The sequence below is a fragment of the Accipiter gentilis genome, chromosome 11 (genome assembly GCF_929443795.1).
Source record: "Accipiter gentilis chromosome 11, bAccGen1.1, whole genome shotgun sequence".
NCBI lineage: Eukaryota > Metazoa > Chordata > Aves > Accipitriformes > Accipitridae > Astur > Astur gentilis.
The window spans coordinates 17,948,568-17,973,210 of NC_064890.1; the positions used below are offsets into that span (position 1 = coordinate 17,948,568).

The 24,643-nt window shown below is 35.9% G+C and overlaps 1 protein-coding gene across 2 annotated transcripts in view; it reads left to right on the forward strand.

Moving 5' to 3' along the window:
* The window catches only part of TBC1D22A (TBC1 domain family member 22A), a 189,686-nt gene extending 166,337 nt beyond the window's left edge, over positions 1 to 23,349 (forward strand). Inside the window, exon 13 of one of the 2 annotated variants that reach the window (XM_049813947.1) lies at positions 20,095 to 23,349. In XM_049813947.1, coding sequence (XP_049669904.1) covers positions 20,095 to 20,229 — 135 coding nt within the window. In that variant the 3' untranslated portion in view covers positions 20,230 to 23,349. Of the gene's footprint in view, positions 1 to 5,171; positions 5,265 to 20,094 lie in introns of those variants that run through there. The other variant, XM_049813948.1, reaches the window with a different exon arrangement.
* The last annotated feature ends 1,294 nt before the right edge of the window (positions 23,350 to 24,643 follow it).

Genomic DNA, 24,643 nt, shown 5'->3' on the forward strand with positions numbered 1-24,643 from the left:
GGGTATTTTACCAAATAGACTTTTAATGTGTTCATCTATATACCTTCCAACTACGATTTGTGCATTGAAACAGCACATAATGCGTTAACTTTCCATGACGTTTGAGTTATAACCTTTTAACAGAACAGTACACTTCTTGGAAGTGGAGGGGATTTTTGGTTCTTGCAAATTCCATTGGATGTTCTTATCAGTCCAGATTTCATTTTTGCTACATTACAATCGTCCTGTATCTTGAATGGTTTCATCATAATTTTTTCTTTCTCAGCGTAAACATTGAGTTTGTCTTAGTTGCAGAATTATCATATTTTGTCTTCAGTAAAGTTGCCTGTCTTAATAATTTGAGCCTTAGGATAAAAATATCTACATAATAGAGGACATTTACTGTAGAAAAGCAATGCCAGTATGTCAACAAATTATACTGAAACTAATTCAGCTAAAGATAGTCTCTTTGGATCAAAGGAAAATAAGAACTCTGTTACAGTCTCAACTGCTGTCCCCATGTGATTAACAGCTAAACCTTTCATTTGGCAAAACATGCTTGTGTGTTTGTTTAATCATTGAAATAGAGTTCTGTGTGACTGTATCTGAAACTTGTAATGCTTCTTTATCAGTAGAATTAATTTCACCTGAAGTATAGACTTTATATATTTTAATGCAGGCAAGCAAGTGTTGTTTCTTCTTGACATATAGTTCATCATCTGCTCTGACTCTGACCGTAATGAAGTCTCTCATCATAAAATAGTGTGATAGCAGCATAAATATAACGTAATAACAGCATGATTTAGCAGCATGAATCAGCAGTGGACTGTTGTGCCTTTCCAAATCTGTACTGCAACTTCTCTATCTCAACAGAATGTAAGAAAGTAAATGAGGTAGCATTAGGGTTGGAGTGGTTCCAGTCATCCTAAGTAGGCTGACTTCATGGTTGGCTGAGGCTGCAAGGGTGCAGTCTCGTCCTATTTCAGCCTTGCTGAGCGTGTTATCATTTCCCTTGTGGCAGCACGATTACTTACCAATAAGTGATAACAGTGTAGGTCATGAATGTGAAACTGTAATGAAAGAATTTGATGTTTTATTACCTTTATTTCTGTTTCCTTTATTTTTCAGAAATAAATCCATTCCAGTTAGAATTATTTGGGGTAATTTTAGCTATTTGGGTAGTCTTAGATATTTAGTTTTGCTTCCATGAGGATTTTGAATACTCAGTTACTTTTTGTTAATGTGTCTACCACTTACAGATTATCAGAACTCTTCTTCGTGATGGGTTTGTTCTCTTCATGGGTAGGCATTGTTGTACACTTGAGAGTGCTATCCAAAGGCTTTACCTAATTTTCAGGAAGACTGCAAGTAGGGAAGCTCCAAGGTATAAGAGGATAATACTGTAAAGAGTCTGGTTTTCTAGTGACCACAGTGTGTCAGCTAACAATAATAATAAGAGTTATTAATATTGTCTGCAGAAATAGCTTTATCTTTATTTTCTTTAATGGATTTTAATGGCAAGCTTGTAACATAAAAGTTCTTCCTGTATCTGTGACATTTTTCTTTATCTATCTCGCAAGGCTCAGTGGGAAGAAAATAATATTGTTATGTTCATGAAGATAAAAAAAGATACAGTTTTAATTATAAGTATTAAATTCTATCAGCTTTACTTAGACAGTATTTTTTGAATAATTATTGTTTATCTAGTTACATATCCAATTATCTTACTATCAGTTAAGAACATATTAAACTTTTTTTCCCCAGTGTCATTCCTAACAGCTTCATTTCAACCTTTATTCCTGAGAAGTGAATCTGCATTAGATAACAGACAACACAGTAAAACTGGATTTTATTCTTTGGTGATATTATGTATTGGTTGATAGATGTAAATGTTCAATGTAATGATTTGGAGGGCATGGGGATTGTTTGGGGTTTTTGCTTCTAAATAGCATTTAACAGTATCACAAAAATACCAGGAGGACTAAAGAAACAATTGTGTTCAAGAAGAGGTTTTTCTCGTGAGCTTCTGTGGGAGTCAGTAATTGGCATGGTGCTAGTCAGCATCTCCATTTAAAAAATAGCGGGTAATAAAAACCTGTGTATGACACAAATTTACCATTCTGACAGTGAGGAGAACAGAGCAGTTATATAAACCAATGTTGAATCACTTGTTCACTTGACCTCTTCAAGTGAGCTGTATTTTGATATAGTCAAATGAAAAATTTTTGCAAATACAGGATAAGTAGAATAGGTCATATCTCTGGAGTGAGAGATTGTAGCCTGGGATGCTTGACTTCTGAAGAGATCCTAGAGGGCATTGCTTACAGCTCTCTCAATCTGAGCTCCCAGAGTGATGCTGTGGCACATGCAAGTAATTGGATCCTTAAATTAAAGAACCTAAGAGCTTGTTTTGCCTTTTTGTGATTTTTTTTTTTTTTTTTTTTTTTTTTTTTTAATACTGCATCCAGTTCTGATGTCTGAAGTCAAAGACTGTCCTGGTTTCAGCTGCAATACAGTTAATTGTCTTTCTAGTAGCTGGCACAGTGCTATGTTTTGAGTTCAGTGTGCGAAGAATGTGATAACACTGATGTTTTCCGTTGTTGCGAAGTAGTGTTTAGTCTAAAGTCTAGGATTTTTCAGCTTCTCATGCCCAGCCAGCGAGAAGGCTGGAGGGGCACAAGAATTTGGAAGGGACACAGCCAGGGCGGCTGACCCAAACTGGCCAAAGGGGTATTCCATACCATGTGACATCGTGCCCAGCATATAAACTAGGGTGAGTGGGGGCAGGGGGATCGCCACTTGGGCACTAACTGGGTGTCATTTGGCGGGTGGTGAGCAATTGCATTGTGCATCATTTGGATATTCCAATCCTTTTATTACTACTGTTGTTATTTTATTAGTGTTATGATTAATATTATTAGTTTTTTCTTTTCTGTTCTATTAAACCGTTCTTATCTCAACCTGCAAGTTATACTTCTTTTCCCAATTTTCTCCCCCATCCCACTGGGTGGGGGGTGGAGTGAGTGAGCGGCTGCGTGGTGCTTAGTTGCTGGCTGGGGTTAAACCACGACAAAGACATAGAGAGGGCTCAGAGAAGCTGACTGAAGTGCTTGAAATATTTGTCAAAAAGAAAACCAGTAGGAGAGTTGATTAATATATGAGAAATTTGATATGGAAAAAATCCTAAGACACTAACAAAATAAGTAATGAATTTCTGCAACTCTTGAGGATTTCAAATTGATGTTTTTCCTGAAAGAAAAAAAAATATTTAGGTTTAGTTCCTATTATCTGCACAAGAGGTCAGACCAAAGAAAGTAATGATCTCTGGCTTTAACATCTATGACTCTAGGAATCAGCCCAAAATTTGCGTTGTGTATCTGACAAATACTACTCCCACTGACATACGTGGCTCCTATGATGTACAGATACAGAAAGCATCTGAAGTGCTCACAGTTGTTGAAACAAATTAGATAATGAATTGGCCTTAGAGTACAATTTTGAAATGGCAGTCCTTATTTCTAAAACGTGTAATGTTTTTGTCTTTACGCAATTACCACTTAAACGTTTTGATATCTAGTAACTTCTAGTTTTCTTTACCAGCTAAGAAGCACACAGTGTTAGAACCACATTGCTGTTGTAAAATATGAGTCTAAAATTGTGGATCTCTATAAAGCCTAGTTGCAGAGAAAAAGCACTATTTTGTTTAAAAAGGCTTCAGCAGTTGTTGAGTAATCACTGCTCTTTTTCAGTATTTTTTTTTTTTTTTTTTTAATTTTTTTCACCATATCCAGTAACATAATTGAACTTTAGAAACAAGTTGCTTTTGTTCGGTCAGTATGTTGTGTCCTTCCTTATCTTGGAAGCCCATATGAAGTAACAGGAAATATATGTGTGTTTTCTGTTCAGAGCTTTACAGCTCTGAGGATGCTGAGACCAAACTCCCTACAGGTCCAGCAATGCATTTTGCAGGCTGGGAGGAACACCTTGCAAAATTGGGGTCCCATCATCTGCACGTGTTGTCAAGAGTTGTGTTTTGTCTGATTCCTGCTAAAGGAAGGGAAGGATGTCATGCAGGGTGTGTATAATCCGGAGACATTTCCTTGCTTTATGCCTTTTATTTTACAGAGATGCTGTTACTGTCCAAGTTTTAAATCAAATCTTCCACACAATGAAAATCTGATTTCGTTGTCCTGTAAGTTTCCAGGAAAAGCACTTTGTGATTACTATAAGGTATTTTTCTCTCATAAACCAATGTTTTTATTTATTTTCAGTAAATACAACAAAGGGATCTCTGTTTTCTCTATTTCAGTATGAAAAAGAATTTTGTGAACAAAGAAAAAACTGTTGTTCTTCCTGAGCAATTTAAGTGACCTACTAAACTAAATGCACTGGCAGGGCTTCCATTTAGTTAGTAATTCACAGCTGTCACTGGAGACATCTCTCTACAAAGAAAACTGTTTTCTTTCCATGTTTATTTCTTCAGCAGAAACTGCTGCATAACAACGTCAATTATTGGCCTTATCAGTGTGTAACCCTGGAGAAGACTAAAATCACAGGAGCCTGTACACTTGACTACAAAACTCAATCAAAACTACTGATAAGAGAACAAAGAGAAACTAAAAGCTTTTGGAGTATGAGCTGAGTAATAGGATGAAGTGACATATGCCTTTCTTTGAGACAAGCAGATGGAGGAGGATTAATTTTCTTTCTTTCAATCTTCTCTTCTCTCCTACGGTTTCGTAAATGCTGGTGCATGTAGATTTTGCTGTCTTACAACAAAATTGTCTCATTGCGATTGCAAGACAGTAAAAATAACAAGAATTAAATGCCTATTGTTTTGTCATCTACTTGTAAACAAATTGGATTTAAAATTCTTCCAGAAATGCCATTATAGCAGATTTACTGTTGCCATTGTAGCCTCCTAGTTAGCTCTTTCAGCTGCCATAAAGAGTGAGACCTTTACACATGACAACTCATTTGCTCTCTGTAGTGTTTTTTGCATTAGACATCCTTTTGCAAATATAGTAAGAGCTTCCATTTATCCCATCTTAATTCATTTTCTGCACAGTAGCGTTTGCTTGCTGTTAGCTGAGTGAATAGCAATGGTTGCATCCAGTCCTCAGGAACTGATTCACTAAAGCTTTGTGTTAAGTTTTTTTCATCACAGTCCTTACATGTGTGCTTAGTTTCAGGTGCTGATCTGCATAGGACAGCAGGTTAAACAGGGATGTCTGAAATCTTTAATAGCTATTGTTCTCTACCACATCCTTTCTTAAAGATTGCCGCCCCAGAGAAAAGATGACAGAGCATAGCACGGAGCTGCCCTTGAATTGCCAGCTTGCAGGCAAGCCTATTAAAGCAAACCAAAATTGCCACCAGTAATAGACCTCTGAAAGATATATTTCATGTAGTTGATGTCTTTCTGTGAGAAAACGCCACGTCTTCCAAGCTGAGCTACAGTTTCCTCTCTTGGAGATTATTGTGATAAATACAGGAATCCCTCCTCTCATCTGCCTGCTAAGGAACAGAAGAGAGATGTAGTTACTGTGGACAAACCAGCCCATCAAACACATTATACCACATAATGCACCACTGCAGTATTTTTCTACTAGGAATGTTATTACAGTTTTGGCCAAACCCTTAAACACCTTTTGGTCATGTTCATGTATTTAATCAAAATGGCATTTTATTCGCAAGGTATGGTTTTATAAAAGAAATAGTTTTGTCAAAAGCCCAATTCTCCAAAGAAAATCAATTTGGGCATAATGTTTTCCTTAAAACCTATTTGGTTTATGTGTGGTTTTGAGAAGTTAGATAATCACTACAGACAGATTTTTCAAAGCTTTTCTCTGAATCTCTGAAGCCCACAAGGCCACAAACCTTTTCTTAATGTAATTTGAATTTTTTCAAAACCACATGTGAGAACGCTGCACCTGGGAGAAATACTGCAAACTATTATTAATATTTATTTTATGTAATACTAACATCTGTCACATGCTAAAATAATTCTTATGAAAACAATATTTCTCCCTCCATATTGATTTTTCCATGCTTTTAGTAAGATTTATCCTTACATAGTGGAAAATTAAGGATTTTGACTTGCTTGATCTTTGATGACTGATCTGGAGCTATTTTGCAATTGTCAGAGTGTTCCTCTGCCAAACTGTGCTGTGGGGTATTGGTACCGTGACAGGGGCCACTGCTTTCAACGTGAAGATTTTTGTGAAGTTTTAGAGTGTAAACTTGTTTATTTCCGTACGTGTACGGACTAGAATTACCAAGAAGAAGTACTCACGGCCTAAGCACTTTTAGGACTTTCATCTTGGAAATCTTAAAAATCAGCAGTCGGAAAAGATTAACCCAGCCCATTGTCACCTACTGCACTGAAAAGACACTCAGTTCTTCTCTCGTGTTTCTGTCTAGAGGCTGTTCTTTTGTAGATAAGCAAAGAATAAATCCTGCATTCAGCTGTTGGTTTGCAAACTCGTATTTTCCGTGAAAGTTGAGGCATTCGTCATCTTATATAGAAATTTGATCTCAAATTCTGGTTGACCAAAGCTGAAATTGTGGATTTCTGTTTTTATCAGTATGGTGATATATAAGAAAGGCAATTAAATATTATATAAATAAAATCTGCTAGTATTTTAATTGTCTTAGAATCCTAGGGCCTTAGGGTATTTGTATGTACCTTAGGGCTTCCATGTACTCCATTTAGAATTATTATTTTTCCATGGTTCCATTAATATATTCTTTGTCTCTATGCTTTTGAAAAATTGCCTCTCTCTGGGACTTGCATGAGAATTATGTGTTTGGTTTTTATGTAATCTCTTCAGTTAACCAACAACAGTAGACTGGGAAATGAAGAAGTGGCCCTAGCAGAGCGTATTAAACTAATGTAACTTATTTAATCTAGTGAAACAAAGCTTGAACAGTAGTATAATGATCTTCTAGAATGCATTTGGATCACTTTGTAATGGGGGTAAAGATGGGGGTAAGGTCGTAACATAATTTTGGTGAAAGATCAAAAGGATATAAATTGTTCCATTTCGATTTATAAACCATTAGATAAAATGAAACAATTTCTATGTAAAATATCAGGAGAAAAAGAGCAGTATATATTTTCTGACAAGCTTGATAAATTTGTGATTGTGCAGTATAGTAAGATTAATCCTTGTTTGGGGTTTTTTGTCCCCAAACAGATTGAAAGATGTCTTCAGCAAAGTTATTAATCATGTTTCTTGCATAGTATTTATACTGTTTTAGAATATTTGTATTCTTTAACTTATAGTGTACAATTGAATTTTATATTGTGTTAATTTGAATTAATGCTTCAGTCTGATTGTCTATGCAAACCGTTTTGGAACTTCTCTCCAACTGAAGCATCATTTCTTCTGAGAGGTACAAAGGAAATGCAATTTCATATATTTTTCTCTTAAGGCATCAAGGAATGGATAGATTTGGGGCGGACGTTGTTTTTGTATGTTGAAAGAACCTGTGCAGGTTGGATGATCCCCTGTCTCGTGCTCTTGTGCCCTTGTGCCTGCGTGCTTTGCTCACCAAGGAAGCTTAAACGATTTCTTAATGAGAGCAGTGGTGTTCTCCTCAGAGTTGAAGGGACTTTTGGATTAGTTGTTATTGATTTTTGTGAGGTTTCTCAGGTTAACTTGGAAATTTTCACTTATCAGATTCCCTGCCAATGTAGAGGCATAGAACTTCGGGTGGACTCTTTATCCGTCCTTTCCTTTAACTGCGATATCTTCATGAAGGTGGTTTGGTTCTTCTCTTCTATCGTCAAGTTGTTGGTTCTCTGTATTAATGTCCTTAAGTCTGTTAGAGGTGTACAAATGCTTTGTGGGTTTTGACATGGCAAGTAGGGAATGTGTCTTTATTATTCAGAACAAAACACCTATATATGGCTTCGTGTGGTGTGGGTGATTGAACGACGTAATGGAAATGGCCTCCTTCAGTCCTATACCCCTAGGAAACTGACAATATTCCATTTGAATTATGTTTAGGAATTTTTTATTATTTTTTTTTTACTTCTAAAAATATACTGGTTTAAGTAGGCACTGCATTGTGACATATTTATTGGATGTAAAAATTATATATCTCAGACAGTACTACTTAAGTTATATATACAGGCAGTTTCGCATCTGCAATCCTTAATGTATGTATTCTCTAAAATAAGGTGTGTTTTTACTGAGAACATTTTACAGTGTGAAATACCTTTTTGTACATACTAATTGCTTTAAGTCTGAAATATATAAAATTTTGATACACTCTTGTCCTTGTGTTTCATTATATTCAATTGGTATTTTATGATTTTCTTTCTCCTTTTCTGCTGAGCTTTTAGCTATTCCTACTACAGTGTTAAAATTTAAGTCACTGTAGAGAGGGGAATATGTGTGAATTTGGAGGTGTACAAATGTTCCACTTAAAATGCATTGCCAAATTATGGTCAGGAAGACCAAACCAAGAAGAGTAGGTAGCATATGGACTTTATGGAGAGGCAGAATTGTAAATTTTCTGTTGGAATCTGCTGTACAAATATTTTGATCTTGCTTGACTAGTAACTTACTCATTGGCAATTCATTTCAGAAATAAAATTCTGCCATAATTGCTGAAGTCTTAATTGATACAGCAGGTTCTATGTTTGGATGGGGTTTGTTTGGATTTTATTTTTAATAGAATGACTTCTGATCTTCATGACTTTTTATACTCTGGATATTTGCATCTATTTTCCTTTATTTGCTGCTTTTTGCATGGAGCTAGTGACAAGTGATATACTTGGGCTTTTTTTTCTTTTTTTTTTTTTTTTTTAATTTATTTACTATGATTTATGTTTTGGTGCATAAGAAGTACACATATCTCCAAATACGAGCAATATGGAAATATTTCATAAAATGATATGGCAAAAAGCATAATCAGAGTGGTTCAGGACCATGCTGTTCTGTGCTGTAGCAATTGGAGTACTGAGAAATTTTCCTGGACATTTCCTGGGATATTCAATTTTCATATGAGATTTTTAAAATGGAAGTTCTGTTTTCTCTAGTTTAAGGAAGAACTCAACAGTGGTTTTGACTGGCTGATTTAAGTATGAATTTACATCAGTGTTTGAGTAAGATGACTTCCTCTTCTTTCTTGAGTATTGAATATTCTGTATCACTACCTTAAATTCTTCTATTTCACATGCATATAATTTTGAAACATTTTGAGACTGTTCAGCATAAAAAGGTATTACAAAAATAAGGACTTTATGCAGTTGAACATCTTTTAGATTCCGTACCAATGCTTGCTTTGTTTTTCAATCTATGTCCTCAACCTTGTCTTACAAACTTGTGGATAGTAACATGTAGATAGTAAGTTTCATTAAGAAAAAGATCTAACATACAAATTCTTTTCCTGTTTTAAGATTTAGGGATGGGGATTACTTGTGGTTTTGGTTTTCATTTGAGAACAAGGACATAAGGCTACCTACAGCATCAGCTAAGTTGTGGTCCTTTAATGTACTTTTTTACCATATTAATTTATATATTTTCATATCCATATAAATGAAGATGTAAATCTTCTCTTCAGCTAAGTGAGCACAGCTTCTCTGACATAGTTCTTTAGAACCACATATTTTATGATTAGCAATTAAGGTTGCTAATGACTTGTGTAAGAGATCCATACTGAATGAAACAGGACTTTAATTGCTGTTTTAGAGGTTTTAATATGCTGAGTCCAGGAATCTTTTTCAGTAGTCATGAAAAGAAAAACATGAAAGGAAAATGATAAGACCATCAACTTTTTATAAGTTTTCATTTTCAGAATGTTAAAGTGTGTTTCTATGAAGTTCTTATTAAGAATATGAAATTAATTATAAGAATAGCATACTTCTGTATGTTTTCAGAAGATTAATGGGAGATTGTTCAGTTGACATGAAGAGTTAGAAAAATGTATATTTAAATCAAAGAATATACATTATATATTTGAATCCAAAGAATAAAAAAATATATACTTGTTGAGAATCACTATGCACTTGAGTTGCTGAATGTAAGCTGATAGCAGGAGAAATTAACCTTTAACCTATTAACATATTTTTTAAAAAGTATCCATTTTAAGGTGCAACCAGTCTCGTTAGAACTCTGAATAACCTTTTCCTTCTGTAGTTAGTTTCATACTATTCCGAGTTCTGTATGCTGTGGTCTGTTGGTTAAGATGTCATGGTGTGTGAAAGAAAGGTCAAAATGAAGATAAATAAGAATGATGGTTTAATAGGCAATTCTTTGGAAAGAATTAATAACACTTTCAAGAAATTCTAGACGCATAATTAAGGTAATGTGCAATAAAGAAATGCACAAGGAAAAAAATCAAGTTTAGCATTGAATCTACGAAGTTGACTTCACTATTTCAGCAAATATTTGGGTTGTTTTTCTGGTTTGGTTTTTCCCCTCTAAACTGTCACAGGACAGGTTGTGAACTTTCACATTCAGGGTGGGAGTTCTTGAGTGACACTGATTTATGACTTGCCAAGAACATATCTCTCCTAAATCCTTCAGATTGTGTCCAGTGCAGGCTTAAATGCTCTTACCACTTAGCATAGATAGTGTTTCCGCATCTTCTGCTTATCAAAGTTTAAATTCACCCATAATCTTTGAAATTATGAGAACAAGGAGAGCATTATTGCATCCAGCATCCAAACCGGACTGGTTTTTGCAATCTCTGCCATCGCTGCCTAGACTGTGTTTGCTGTGGCATGTGGCTTTCCATGCTCAGCAAGCAATGCAGGTGGTCAGCTGTGCCACTGAAGGATCCAGGTCCACTTATGCCTCTTAACCTGTATCTGCAGCAAGTATTTCTTAAGCTGCAATAGATGACCTATTCCTACTCTCTCTTTTAGATTTTGAAATCTTAGTTTTCTCAATTCCAGCTGCGCCCAACAGGAATGAAATGTTTTCTCTGACTCCGAGACATGGGTAATTAGTAAGATGCACAGCACTCCAGAAATACAGCTCATTATTTGCAACTCCATGTAGCAGGTTAGGACAGCTGGAGAAATAAGAAGTGGCAGCGGCATAGGGAATATTGAAAAGTGCATTGAAAGAGGAAAAGAGCGAAAGAGTACGTACGAAAAAACGTACTCAAGAACGAAAAGAGAACTTGCCTCAGAGCTAGAGCCCTACTTACTTGGTGCAGAACGTATCAACAGCGAGGGGCAGAGAGAAGGGAAAAGTAGCTCTAAGGCAAATGAACGAGGTCAGCTGCACTCTGCGGTGTGCGCTGGACCTGTGCTATCATCTTGCCAGCCAGTGCGTTTGTTACTACTTTGACGGCAGGCTGAAGGGGCAGAAATTGGACTGAGCTTGGCCGAGACCCAACGCAGCAGGTACCCTTCCTCCTAAGTATCTGGGGAGAGGATTAGAGGTTGGCATTGCCCAGCACATTACCAGCCTGGGCACTGCAGCTGTTATAGGTTCTCAGCCAGGCAGTAGCTCTGGCACATCTGCCTGGCTGCTTCGCTGTGCAACGAGGGGAGCGCCCGAGCGCCCGGACGGGATGCCCACTTGGTACTAGCCATCCATGCCACCCTTTCCTTTCATACTTGACAATCCCAAGTAAGAGCAAGTGAAAAAGAATGTTGTAAGGGAAATAGGAATTAAATCATTCCTACATTAAGTATTTCTTTTGCCTGTAGAGTGGTTACATTTGGTTGGAAAAAAATTTTTGAATCATTGTCCAGTCCTGGCTATCTCTGGCTCCGCACTATATACGATTTCCCATAAAATCATAAAAACATTTAGAATTCTTTGTATGTATGCATATGGTTTATTTCTGGTTTATATTATCTTAAAAGATAAATGGGCATTTTTTTCTGGCAATAATTGGCTTCCTCCTTAGCTTGTCTTAATAATTCCTCTAAATAACTTCTAGTAATATTGCACTTCATTAGTTCTTTCAAAGTAGGTACTATGGTCTAAAATTTGAAGCGCAGCTTTTAAACTCTTGTTCAAAATATAGCTGTTGGCAATTCCCTATTAAATAATGAAAGATTATATATGAAGTTAATTTACCTTTCATTTAGTTATATGCAGTCCAAAAGTATAATATTGAAAAGTTCATGATCATAAAATATAGTAAGATTGCAGGTTCTGCCTATCAGTACAAAATAGAGCTGTGGTAGACCAGAAGTGCTCAGACCATAATTACATTGCAGTTAGCAGCAGGAAGGATTAACAGCTCACATAGAAAAATACTGTATTTTAGGACTGCCTTTATTTGTTAAATTAATAGACTGGTTCTCAGTTTTGACATTAAAAACTAACTCTATTAATTTCCTCAGTACGTTCAAGTTTGATTTTAACTTCAGTTATTGCCATTTTTATATTAACTAGAAATAAAAACACTCTTCTATTACTGGTTTTTATGTTCTGTTAAGTTTCTTCTGTCAAAAAACCCCTGCAGTTGAACTTTGTCAATAATTCACACAGACAAAAAAGTCTGAACTGAGTTTTCAGAGTAATTAAATTGCTTTGATTATCACAGAAGAGACCTTTGTGCTCTACTCATTGGAATAACATTTTTATGTTTTATTAACTATCAACATGTCCTTTGTTCTATAGCTGGTTATGATGTTCCTTCCTTCAAGATCTACATACGGAGCCAATATGACAATATTGGGGGGTGACAATAAATAGCATAACAACTATAGTTAGCCGTTACCAAATGACCAGTATTATTGCCAAATCTTATGCTAAAAACTGTATTGATTAAAGGGATTATAGTGGACTTCATACTATAAGGGGATTTGCTAAAGAACCAGATTTCAAAACATGTTATTTACTTTCTTTTGCCTCGGGGTTTTGTTTTGGAGGGGGGTTTTAAGATTGTTTTAATGGGCTGAGATTTCACTGGATTACAATCTCAGTGAGGAGAAAGAAGCCGTTAACTTTCTAATAGTTATTAAAAATGTGTTTTGTGAAGTTTTATTAGTATTCAGTTTTGATTTAGTTTACAAGGAACAGACCTTGACCATTTTGATTTTAGAGGAAACTGAGGAATACACTGAAGAATAAGGGCTTTGGAAATCATCTTCTGTTTGAGATATCTATCTGGTAGTCTGGTATTTATATGTATTGGATCTTGTGTGATAAGATTTTTTTGGTTTTCCCCTCTAGAATAATTTGGTATCTGACAACAGCCATTGCTTAACAGGCAGTGTTACTCCCAGATCTTATTGCTGTGGTGTTTAAAACACAGACCTCAATACTTTTTCTTTTCATGCTTCTAAAGGTTCTTTTATACCACAACATTTCCAGACAGTTTACCACTGTCTTGTCTTGGTTATGTGGTGAATAGGATAGTTGTAGAATACATGTTAATTTATCTAAGGAAAATGACACTTTGAAAGTATGTGTACTTTAAAAGTACATGCTATACAGCTGCTTGTAAGTGTTTAAACATACTTTATATATTGTAGCATAGTTGAGCATGCTATATAAAGTGTTTTAGCATATTTTAGCATATCTTACAAAAACATGTATGTAAAGCATCTTGTAAATCCAAATGCAGTTAAAGTAGTGGAAATATGAGTGAAATTGTATGAAAGAGGTTTTCTGTTTGGTGATGAAAATGTTGAATTTCAGTGTGCTGAAGAATTATTTCAGAATTGTGGTTTAAATACACCAACATAAGCCAGAAATCTCTTACAAATGATATTAAATACTTTATGCTTAGATCTTTTGCCATACTAAGAGATCAGTTTGATTATATTGATTTTTAATTTAGTCATAGTATAACCGAGCAACACAGCTATACCAGCCCCCTATATTCTTTCATTCCAAATAAAGAAGCACATCCTTCTACTTGTTAGAAACATACCTTTATAGTTTCCTGAAATGGAGCAAATGAGTAAATATGTGTAGCAGTTTTTTGTTGTGCTTTTGGATTTCTGTTCTAATTAAGCCCATGTCCTTTAGAAAAATAAAATACTGGAAAATTTCAGTGTGGAAGGGAGGTCCACAGTGCAATCCGCTGCTGAAGGCCAGGCTGGTGTCAGACCTTGAGCAGCTTGTTCAGGGGCTTGTCCAGGCGAGTTGTGAAAATGCCAGTGGACAGATTCTGCGGTCTCCCTGGCAAGCTGCTCAAGCACCCTCATTGCGAAGGACTTTTTTCTTATGACAACTTAGCTTCAGCTTGTTAATATTGCCTCTTGGCCCCTCTTCCTTCTTTAGAATCCTCTCTGTATGTAGTGGAGAGAACTGCTCTTGGATCCTACCTTAGCCTTCTCTTCTCCCAGCTAAAAAATCCCAGTTTTCTCACGCTCTCCTGATATAAGATCTGCTGCAGCCCCCTAACCATGTTAGTGGCCCTGTGCTAAAATCTCTTCACATTTTCTTGTACTTGGGGGGGAGGGTGGGAAGGAGCAAATCTAAATAGTACCTTGATCCTCCTCTGCTATGGGTAGCATGCCCAGCTGTTGCTCCTGGGTACGGAGCAAGATTGCGCGCGGGATTGAGAAATTGTGATTTCTCAGAGCAGACTTGGTCAGTCAAGACTGAGGCAAGAAGGTGATCAGACTGTTATTTCATTCCTTACAATGTTAAGGTTTTTACCACTTTGAAAATACTCTTATTTTTCTTTAAATTTTAAGCAGAAGTAAAAAGTCATTAATTTGTTGGGGCCGGGGGTGGGTGGTGTTGTGTGGCTTGGTTGTTTTGTGGGTTTTTTTAATTTAACAAAGTTATTCCATAGATGAGGAATTAACTGCTGGTTGTACATACCTCAGATACCTGTGACTCTTCTTCACCCAGGAGGAAACGTGCCACTGCTTGAATGGCAAGGAGGAGGGAAGGCTGGAAATGCCTTTTTCCACAGTGTGGCACGAGAGGGCAAACGCCACATACAGACCCAACTGAAGTTGTGCTGGCAGGCTGGGTCACGCAGCTGGGCCCCAGTTCAAGAGATTAACATGGCTATTCAGTGCAGTAAGAGTCCGATGAAACCGGGGCGCTCTATTCACCAAATGCAAAGGATGTGATTTTGAGTATATTTGTTGTAGATGCAGCCAAAATATAAACAAACATTGGACTGGGATTTTGGAAACCCCAGCTCTGATGATGATCTACTGGCTGCCCTGATTTCTCAGCCAGGTGGCATCACAGCATCATTTAAATTAAGCAGAAAATAAAATTCTTGCAGGAATATTTTACAAATACTGCTTTTCAGACTCAGTTTTCTTGTTCTGAAATATACCAGGCAGTTTATTACTAATGAGTTTTTTATGGTAAATATTAATACAAGTTCCTGATTCATCATATTTCAAAGAGTGTCTTATATTTTAATTCTGAATGTCAATAGGAAAATTAATTTAAGCAATTAGCGTGGATGCCTTATTTGCACATGGATTCTAGCGGTTCTTGCTTTGTCTGTTGGAACAAAAATAAGAATAGTCATTAAAAGTAAATGAATAGTCTTGAATCACTCGTAGTCATCTTTGGTCTTTTGTAAGTGTAAAATGCTAAATTGAGCAGTTTTAGATAAACTTGTCATGTGGTCTTGCAAATATTAAGTAGCATATGTTTGTCCATTTCTTCAAATCCAAAGAGTGCTTTGGGGTTTGGGTTTTGGGGTTGGTTTTTTTTTTGGGGGGGGTGGGGGGTGGTGGTGGGGGGTGGTGGTGTGTTGTTGTTTTGTTTTCAAAGAATGCTCCATATTCAGATAGCGATAAATGTAGCATGATTTTCTTTAGCAGTTAAAGAAAAGAAAATTTTCTTTAGTAGAGTTTTTGCCATGTTCTACTTTATTTTTAACAAGATATAAGTTTTATTTCTATCTGAGCCAGTTTTGAAGCTCTGTAATAGATCGCAGGAAGATAAGCCTTATCTTGAGAAAATCACTCAAGTCTTTGGCCAGTTAATTCACTTGGATTTATAAAACATATTCACTAGTCAGTATCAGTCTTAGACTTTGATGAACAGTTAAGGAATGAGTCTTTTCCCTTGGTAACAGTGGCAAAATGCCCAGTCAAGTAGAAGTGGATTTGGATGGTCAATGGATTACTCTGCTATTTATTTATGTATTCAATTCTGATGAAAATTATTAATAAGTTTGCAATTAATCGTAGAAATATTAAACTAGTTCTTCACCAATACTCCTATTTCAGATTTGAGCTGCACATTAAATTTCATGTAATATGGATATTGAAGATGTAATCTTTGCATGTTCAACAAAGAGTGTAAGGTTGAATGGTTTGAGCTTTCCAGCCTGGAGCACCTGATTTCTCCTGCTGTTGTGCTGTGTCTCCTGGGAGGAAAATCATGTGTGTTGTCGGGTTCTCCATGGGTCATTTCCAAACAAACCTCTAAAACTGTAAATTTATTTTAGAAAATGTGGTTTATTCTGTGAGAAAATGTACCTTCAGTGCTTTGGAAAGGTAAATGTAACAAAATTAATATGAGTGAGTGTTATTTTAGTTCCTTTTAATCACTGAGCAGTCAGATGTTTGTAAAAGTGACTGCTATGTAGAAGGTTTTAAGAAAATAAACTATATTTTTGTATTCACTTTGATAGGCATATCTGATACGATCACCTTACCATCAAAACTGAATATATAAGCAGGATTTGTTTATCTACAAGAATTATCTGTGTTTCACAAATGTGTGGCAACATTTTCTAGTTTCAGAAACATGTACGCTTGCCACAGAAACGATCAGTGTAGTGGACCAAATGTGTGACCAATGTAGACTCCTGCTTTCTCATCTCATGCTGAAGCAGTTTAGCTGTCATTCACTAGCTGCTGAATAGCTTAATAGTACCTTCTGTACAGGCAGGTGTTGGTTGGAACATCCATGATGTTCTACAAAGTACAAGTGCTGAGGTCTGCTAGAACGCTGACGGTTCTCCAGTGGCTGAAGGATTGGTTTAGGCCAAATTTATTTCAACAGTAGCCCAAAGGAAAACCAGTTTGCACCAGAAGTCTGACCCAGCAAGGTCTTAGCACTGCAAACAGTAAAAGAGTTAATTTCACAGACCTCACTGAATTAACTGCTGTGTCTTAGAGCTGGTTGAAAGTTACTTTTGTAAAAGGAAAAAACAACTTTCATGGAGCTAGGCAGTTATCATCCCTCCACACAACCTTCCTACTCTGCACTGCTAATTTATTAATTACAGTTATCAGCATAACTGTCAAATAAGTAGATGGAAATAAAAAAAAAAAAAGTGGTATTTTGGCAATTGTATAACAGTTTATTAGAAATGTGTTCTCTCAAGTGTAATAGAGACATTCTCATGCTAACTCTGTTGTATTACTAGTTAATATTTGTAATTAAATATATAGTACTGCTCAACTTCTATCCTTTTGTGTTTCATATTTCAAGAACCAGTATAGCAAGACCGTGAAATAGATGAAGCCAAAATAATTCTCTCTCACAAATAATTTCATGTTCGTTTATGCTCCTTGCTGTTTCCTGAAATGACAGAATCCTTGGTAAGGGCTCCTACAGCCATCTTTCGTGAAAGCAGGTGCAGAGGAAAGAGAAGGCGAGGTCGAGGAGAATAAGACCCTTATGAACAACAAGAATTTCACTGTGTACTTACACATGATATTGCAGGATTATGATTTATAGCAAGATAATGGTTGTGGATTTAATTGCATTCCTGCTTACGTATTCCTGCTCTTCAGAATAAATCTTAACAAACGTACTCATGTATAATATACATATGCACATGCTCACAAATACATGCAAATTTACAAAATGCGCAAAGTGTCTGTCTGCGTTTTTTTTCCTGCAAAAATAGAGCACCTAGAAGATACAAGCAGGCTTAACAACTGTACTCATACCTAAGATTGCCCTATGGCTCCCATCATAAAATTCCACATTCAGTTTGTTGTGATGTAACTCATCCAAAAACTTCCCTTTTGTTGCTTTGCCACAGCTTAAATTTTAAGGAATTTTTTGGTCAAAACAATTAAAAGCTTGAGACAGGGGATCTCCAGGTGATCATTTCTTTGGAATGTTTAAAACATGAACTTTGTATTTGGCCTAGGGTAGCTTTTGTATCACGTTTGAGGGTTTGTGACCTTTTTGGGTCACCATTTATTTAAAAAAAAACAAACTTCCTTCCTGAGTTTGGTCAAATTACGAGCCTTATAAAACTGTCATTTGCATGAACCTGGCAGAGAATTTGTGTTAGTTGATCTTCTGAAGAGTCCTCTCACAGCTGGCAAGTTTCGGCGTACAGATGAGGATTTGATGCTTTGTGCTGCTGCGGGTCATGGTGGATTTTGGTGCTGTCGTCAGAACTGAACTTAGAGGCACTGTCCCAGTGAGTTCCTTATCTCCATTCCTGGGCTTAGGCTGCTTGGAAATGAATTTTGCCTAAACCTAACACAAGAGAGAGGAAAAACGGACCTGTAGAAAAATATTTCAGGGCAAGAAACTGGAAAAGAGTGAGAAAACAAGGCTAAGAATTGAGGTGGGAGTTGACTGCAACTGACTGAAATAGTACTTTATTTTATAACTTTTCATGTATAAATAGAAAAGTAGCTTATCTTTGCATCAGTGTGAGGGACTTCTCCCTCAAATGTCAGAGAAGAGGAAAACATCTGAAGTGACTGGGAAGTTTTTGTCAAAAGTTCTAGACTTCGTGATCAACCATAATTTTGAGAATGTATCCAATTGCGTAACTCCATGCCCTGGAGCACAATACTACTTTGAACAGGCAACAACACAGATAGGTATAATGCCCTTTTGACCATCCAGTGATGGGATAGGAAGCAAGCATTTTTCAATCTTTCCTTTTGAAGGATCCTTCAAAGTGCCAGCAGTGGGATTTGATCGTGTACATCACAGTTCAGCATAGAGCTACAATCCTGGAGTTTTGGCCAACAGGAGATAGGGCACATTTGCTGATACCATGTTGCTGCAGTAAAACATATGCCCTACAAAAGCATGAATCCACACTTTAAGTCCTTTTCAAATTAAATTCAAATTACTGTTTGAAATCATTTCTATTGATTCATTTTATCTGTATTGCTATATAATTAATGTTCCAAGAAATGGAACTGTTGTTTGCTGTACTATATACAAGGCATACCTCGAAAGCAGCAGCACCTGAAGTAGTCAGATATTCTTCTTGTTTGCGTGTGAAAAGACTAATTAGGGAAGAGAACTATAGCACTTCTGCAATGCAGTCAGCAACTTTGCTTTATCTGTAGCTGCCTACTTCTTACTCACCTGATAAAGAGGTTATAAAAGCATTTAAGGTATTAAAAATCAAATAAGTATTTTATAGCTGCTTAAAGAGGAAGTTTAGGTATTCCTCTTGTTCGTACCTAGCACAGGCATATTGAAATGATCTGGGCAGCAGATGTTACAAACTGAAAGTAGAATGAAAATCTTAAATATGGAAGATAAATGCGGAATTTTTAAAGAACTATCTGCAAAATGAAATGTGAAAACTTCTAGATCTTGGTTGGAATTGGCAAGTGTGTTAAGATGTATCCAGGTGCTAAAATAATGTAGGAAATATGGCAAATCTAAAAAAAGACTGGGTCCCATCTTAAACCATTTTGGACTTTCAGAGCTCAGAATTAAATTTCTAGTAGTTTCTAGTGACACAAATACCCATGAGCATTGTATCTCAATTACCAGCTATAAAAAGGATATGCTAACACTATTTATCTCTTAGAAGTCTAATGGAATGATTCTGATACGTTGTGTGTGAGTTCTTGCTTGTCTGAGTACAACAAGGGGTCTCCATCCATGTACCAGTAGTGGTATAATCATGCAAGGGCAAGTGCAGGTACATAGAATTTACAGACTTGGGCAGTATTGCTTTTTTTCACTCATAGTATTTACAGAGCAAGTGAGTTCACATCCTTTTTTTTTTAAATTTATTCTTCTCAACACTAGAAAATAACCATGGTTCAGCTACAATTAATAGCTAGTTTCTGACCTGAAAGATTGAATAGTAAGTATTGCTATAAAAGTTATGGGAAAATCACTAAACCTAATGGGATCTCAGGTTTTCTTGGGATACTGAGGTGCTACGTGAGTGATTGCTTATAAATAATCATTGTATAAGTAATACATTGCTATTATGCTGGTATATATTTTTTTTCTCTCCCTCTAGGAATTGCTGATATTTTTACAAAATTTGCCCACAGTACACTGGGGAAATGAAGAAATTAGTGTACTCCTAGCAGAGGCCTACAGACTGAAGTTTGCATTTGCGGATGCCCCCAATCATTACAAGAAATTAATATAAAGAGCCAGAAATCATTAAGACCAATGTGTTCTGCAGTATTATGGCATCTGTTTTTCTGTTTGTGCTTTCAGCTCATTGCTCTTTCATTTGAATTAAGATGGCCGTTAAAATTCTGTTAGAATTTGCAGAATGAGAACAGAATACCAAAGAAATGGACAAAGCAGGATATCGAGCATTGAATGAACTTAAAAGTGAACTTTTTTGCTCGCTATGAAAAATTAGTTCAGAAGTCTGTCACATAATTTTCTTCTTTTTTCCCCTTCTCTAGTTAGGAGAATTGCAGTCTTTCTAATTTATGTCGAGCAATTTTTGTATGTACCTAAGACTTAAAACTACTTATGGAATCTTTTTGTCATGACTTCAATGTTATCTGCCATGACTTTATCAGCCAGTTTGGGTCAGTAAAAGTTATTTACTTTGAGTGGGAAAAAAGAACTTTTCGTAGTCATAAAGACCATATGAGACAGCAAGGCCTGTGTTTTGAGGTCTGGTTATAACCCAGAAGACATTGGTATTCACACAGCATCTGTTGTTTTCCCATGGAATTACATTAGAATACTTCAATAATATAAGAATATGGAAGATTGCAATGGAAACTGGTGGCATTTTTCTAAACATTACTAAGTCTTGCAGGGTGCTATAGAAGCTTTTTAGCCATACACAGGAATTGCTTAAAGCTGAAGACTCATCTATAACATTCACATAAATCCCTCTCTATAAATTTTGGAGTTTTTTTAAAATATGGAGTGAAATAGAAGATGTGGTCTTGTCAAAGTAATTAAAGCTTTTCTTTCAAGGGCTTTCATTTTTTCAGCATGAAAGTTCACTTTTAAGGAACATAATAAGAAGCTTGGTTTACAAAGCAAGATACATTTTTATCTCAGTTGTTGCCTTATTCTCCATTTCTAGCATGTTAGAAAAGGAAAATTATTATATCTTTCCAAAGCTTACTTGTTAAATAATTTAGTATCTTTTTTCTGATTATTCAAAGGAAGCGAGAAGATAGTTCCCAATAACAATAACAGTAACTATATACTCGGATCACTTTTGTGTCATTAGCAGAATAAAAATCCTCTATCACTTTATAGAATGAGATTAATGTTTCTTCATATAATCATGGGATACTGAATAATTTCCTAAAACTTACATAATTTAAGTGCACTATTTATTTTCAAGAAATCTTTTCAGATAAGAATTCTGATGTTGCTCTATTGGATGTAAATAACTTATATTAATTTGTGCCTACCCTACGCATACAGGTTATTAAGGGTGAGAGTTGCAATAAGCAATATACTGGAAGCTCAGATTGTTATTCAGTTCTTGAGTTGCACAGCATTGCACGAAAAGCGTAGTGCACTTTTAAGTTTGGGAAATAAAAGATCTTCAAGAGGTTTTCTCTTATGACTTGTTATTGGAAGATTATTTTCAAGTTCTTAAAAATATGTAGATGCATATTTTGAAGAAAGCTTCGTATATGTGTTAGTTACATTGCTTGTTTTAGGGGCCTTAGTTCTTGACACAGACTTTATAATAATCAGGTGTTTCAGGGTAAATAGAATAAAATACATTTTTACCAACATGTGATTATGAGATCTGTATTTTAAAATTACATGACATCTTTGGTAGAAGAGAAAAAACTGAACTAATGCAGAAGCAGGAGTGTTTGGTGACTAGGATGTATTTCTGTTCCACTGGTATCAGCTGGGGGTTTCAGTTGCAATGGATGCAAGATCAGGCCTCCTAGATTGCTGCATTTGTGCCTAGAGCATGTAGTGGATCTGTGTTTCTTAAATGTCTGTATGCTGTTTTCTGTAACTTCAGTTCATGGTCTAATGTATAGAAATTTATGTTTACAAAGAATGTCATATTGTGCCTAACAGAATATCTACCAATTACAGAATAAAAGAAACCTGAAATTTATGACCCTTTGCTTTAAACTTAATATCTACAATCATTTGTTAATAGAAGTGCATTTTATTGTAACAACAGAAGACACAGCATTAAATGTACAATGTTGTAAGGGTTTTCTAGAATTAACTTTTTTCTATTAAGATGTTATTTAGGTAGTTACATGTAACATGGAAGGTTGACCCAAAGTTGTCTGCTGTGTCAGATGCTCCTGCATAACATTTATGGGACTGGATATATAAAATTTCCTTCATTGGGTCCACATAAGTTGTCTGCCATGTCTTCCAAACTCAACAGGTACCTCTTACTTCCCTTGGAAGAAAGTATTACCATTAGAGGTCACATTTACTATTGTGTCTGTGTCAGAAGTTGAATATTGTACTTGAGCACATTGCTTTTTAAGGATAGTGAGAAGTTTCCTAATATAATAACAATGCTTATTTATGTAGATATAAGCTTTTCTGGAAAATATGATATATCTATACAGATAGGGATAGTTTTCAGTAAATAGGTGGCCAACATTTATGTAAAATTTCAACTTTTCAATACTTTAAGATTTACATGAAATATTCCATTTTATTAAAAAAAAATCCCATCTTATATTAACAATTCTACATCTCAGGTAAAATATCATTCCAAACAAAATATTACATAGAAAAGGAAATAATGTTATCATTATTACATCCCATGTACTTATTTTTTTCAAAATTCAAGATTCTGAATATTATAAAAATTCCTTTGTAATACGTATTTTCTTATGAAGGAGGCATCTTGACACATCACTAGTGAAACCAGGCAGTAATTTCCTAGAACTCATGTGAAGTATTGACATTGTAGTGTCTAAAATGCGTGTTAAAGAATTTCTGTAATAAAAAATTTAAACAAGAATGTACAATATAAAAAGATTTATGATTACAGTATTTGAAAAATGTAAATAATGAACAAATTAGTTAACTATGTAAATACAGTACATGGAGTAGGATAGAAATGCAAGTTGAAATCTTATGTAACTCTGTAATATGTTATAAGAAATTAGTTTCATTATTTTTTGGCTCAGTTCCTTATGGAAAGGCCCTTTTAACTTCAGATCTACAGAATAGAAGTATCTGAAGTTCCTTTGTATGCTTCTAACAACTATTAACACTGAGGCACTGGTTAAAACTGTAAAACTGATGAAAGATGAGGAAATAAATGCATATTTATGAAGTGCTATATAGAGTGGAAAGCTTTTTTTATTGTTTTCATCAAGCACATTGCATACTACATCAAAGCATGTTTTTGGTGTGTTCTTGGTTTAAGTCTCAAACCCCTGTGTCACAAGAGCAAATGCAGTAGCAAAATCTCTGTTCTCAGTTATGTTTCTACAACTCTCTGTGCTTGTATCTTAAAGATTTTGCAAGTTAATAAGACAGACAGCTTCTCTCTCTTGTATATTCCATATACATACAAGGTACTGAGCATTTTCTGCAAAAAGCAGATTAAGATAAATTTGACACCACAGCAGAATTAAACGGGGGGGGGGGGGGGGGGGGGGGGGGGCAGGTAGAGCAAATCAGGGCAAAGCAAACAAAGGAGTTACAGAATTCCATACGTCTCTGGAGGTGAGGAAGGAGACGAAGCTTCAGCTCTGTGAGGAGAAACAGTAAAAGGTAGTGATAGGGTCAATGAGACCTGGAAACTTAAAGATGACTTAAGTAGATTAACAAGCAAGGAGAGACATCCTGTACGTACAGGAAGCTCAAGTCCCTTATGTCAAGGAAGCTAGTGGGAGACTTCCAATAATCCAGATGAGTCTGCTGAGAAAATACACAAACCTAGTTATATGGAAGGCAAAGTCAATAACTTCTCTGTTTAAAACTTCACACAGCATTCAGGGAAAAAGAGCCATAGGGATGCAATGGGTAATCTTTCTGTTACATGCTTGAGTGATGATGAATTGTAATCAGGCTGGTTTCTCACCCTGTATGAAATTTGTGTTCTTCATCTGCTATAAAGCAGAAGAGATCAAGAAGGTGGAGTAAAGGCCCCAAGATCTCACAAGGAATGTGCTGGGAGACATAGCGGAATTTCTTGTACAAAGCACTCCTGGATATCTATCTTATGTCCTGGGCAGATATCCCACAGATACAAATGTGAAGTGCAACAGAAAGGGTTTTCCAGAAATGCTATTCTCACTTCAGGTCACTTCCTCCTTGAAAACAGAATGGAGAGGAAGGTAAGTGCTTTGTAGTGCTTTAAATTCTTTGGAGATGGGAAAAGGAGGCAAGGTGGAAAAGCTCCCAGTCCAACAATCACTCAGGCAAGATGCTGTGCCATGGGAAAGAACTCCAGCTCAAGTGCTTCTAATCACTGTATGATGGAGAGTGAAGTTCCTGAGCAATTTAATTCCAGTTCATTTGCATTCTTATAAGTTAAAGCTAAAATCTTGCATCCCATCTAATTCATTAAGTTTAGTGTAGCTGAGGCAGCACTGGAGTAAATAATTAAATTGCTGTGGCACCGTATC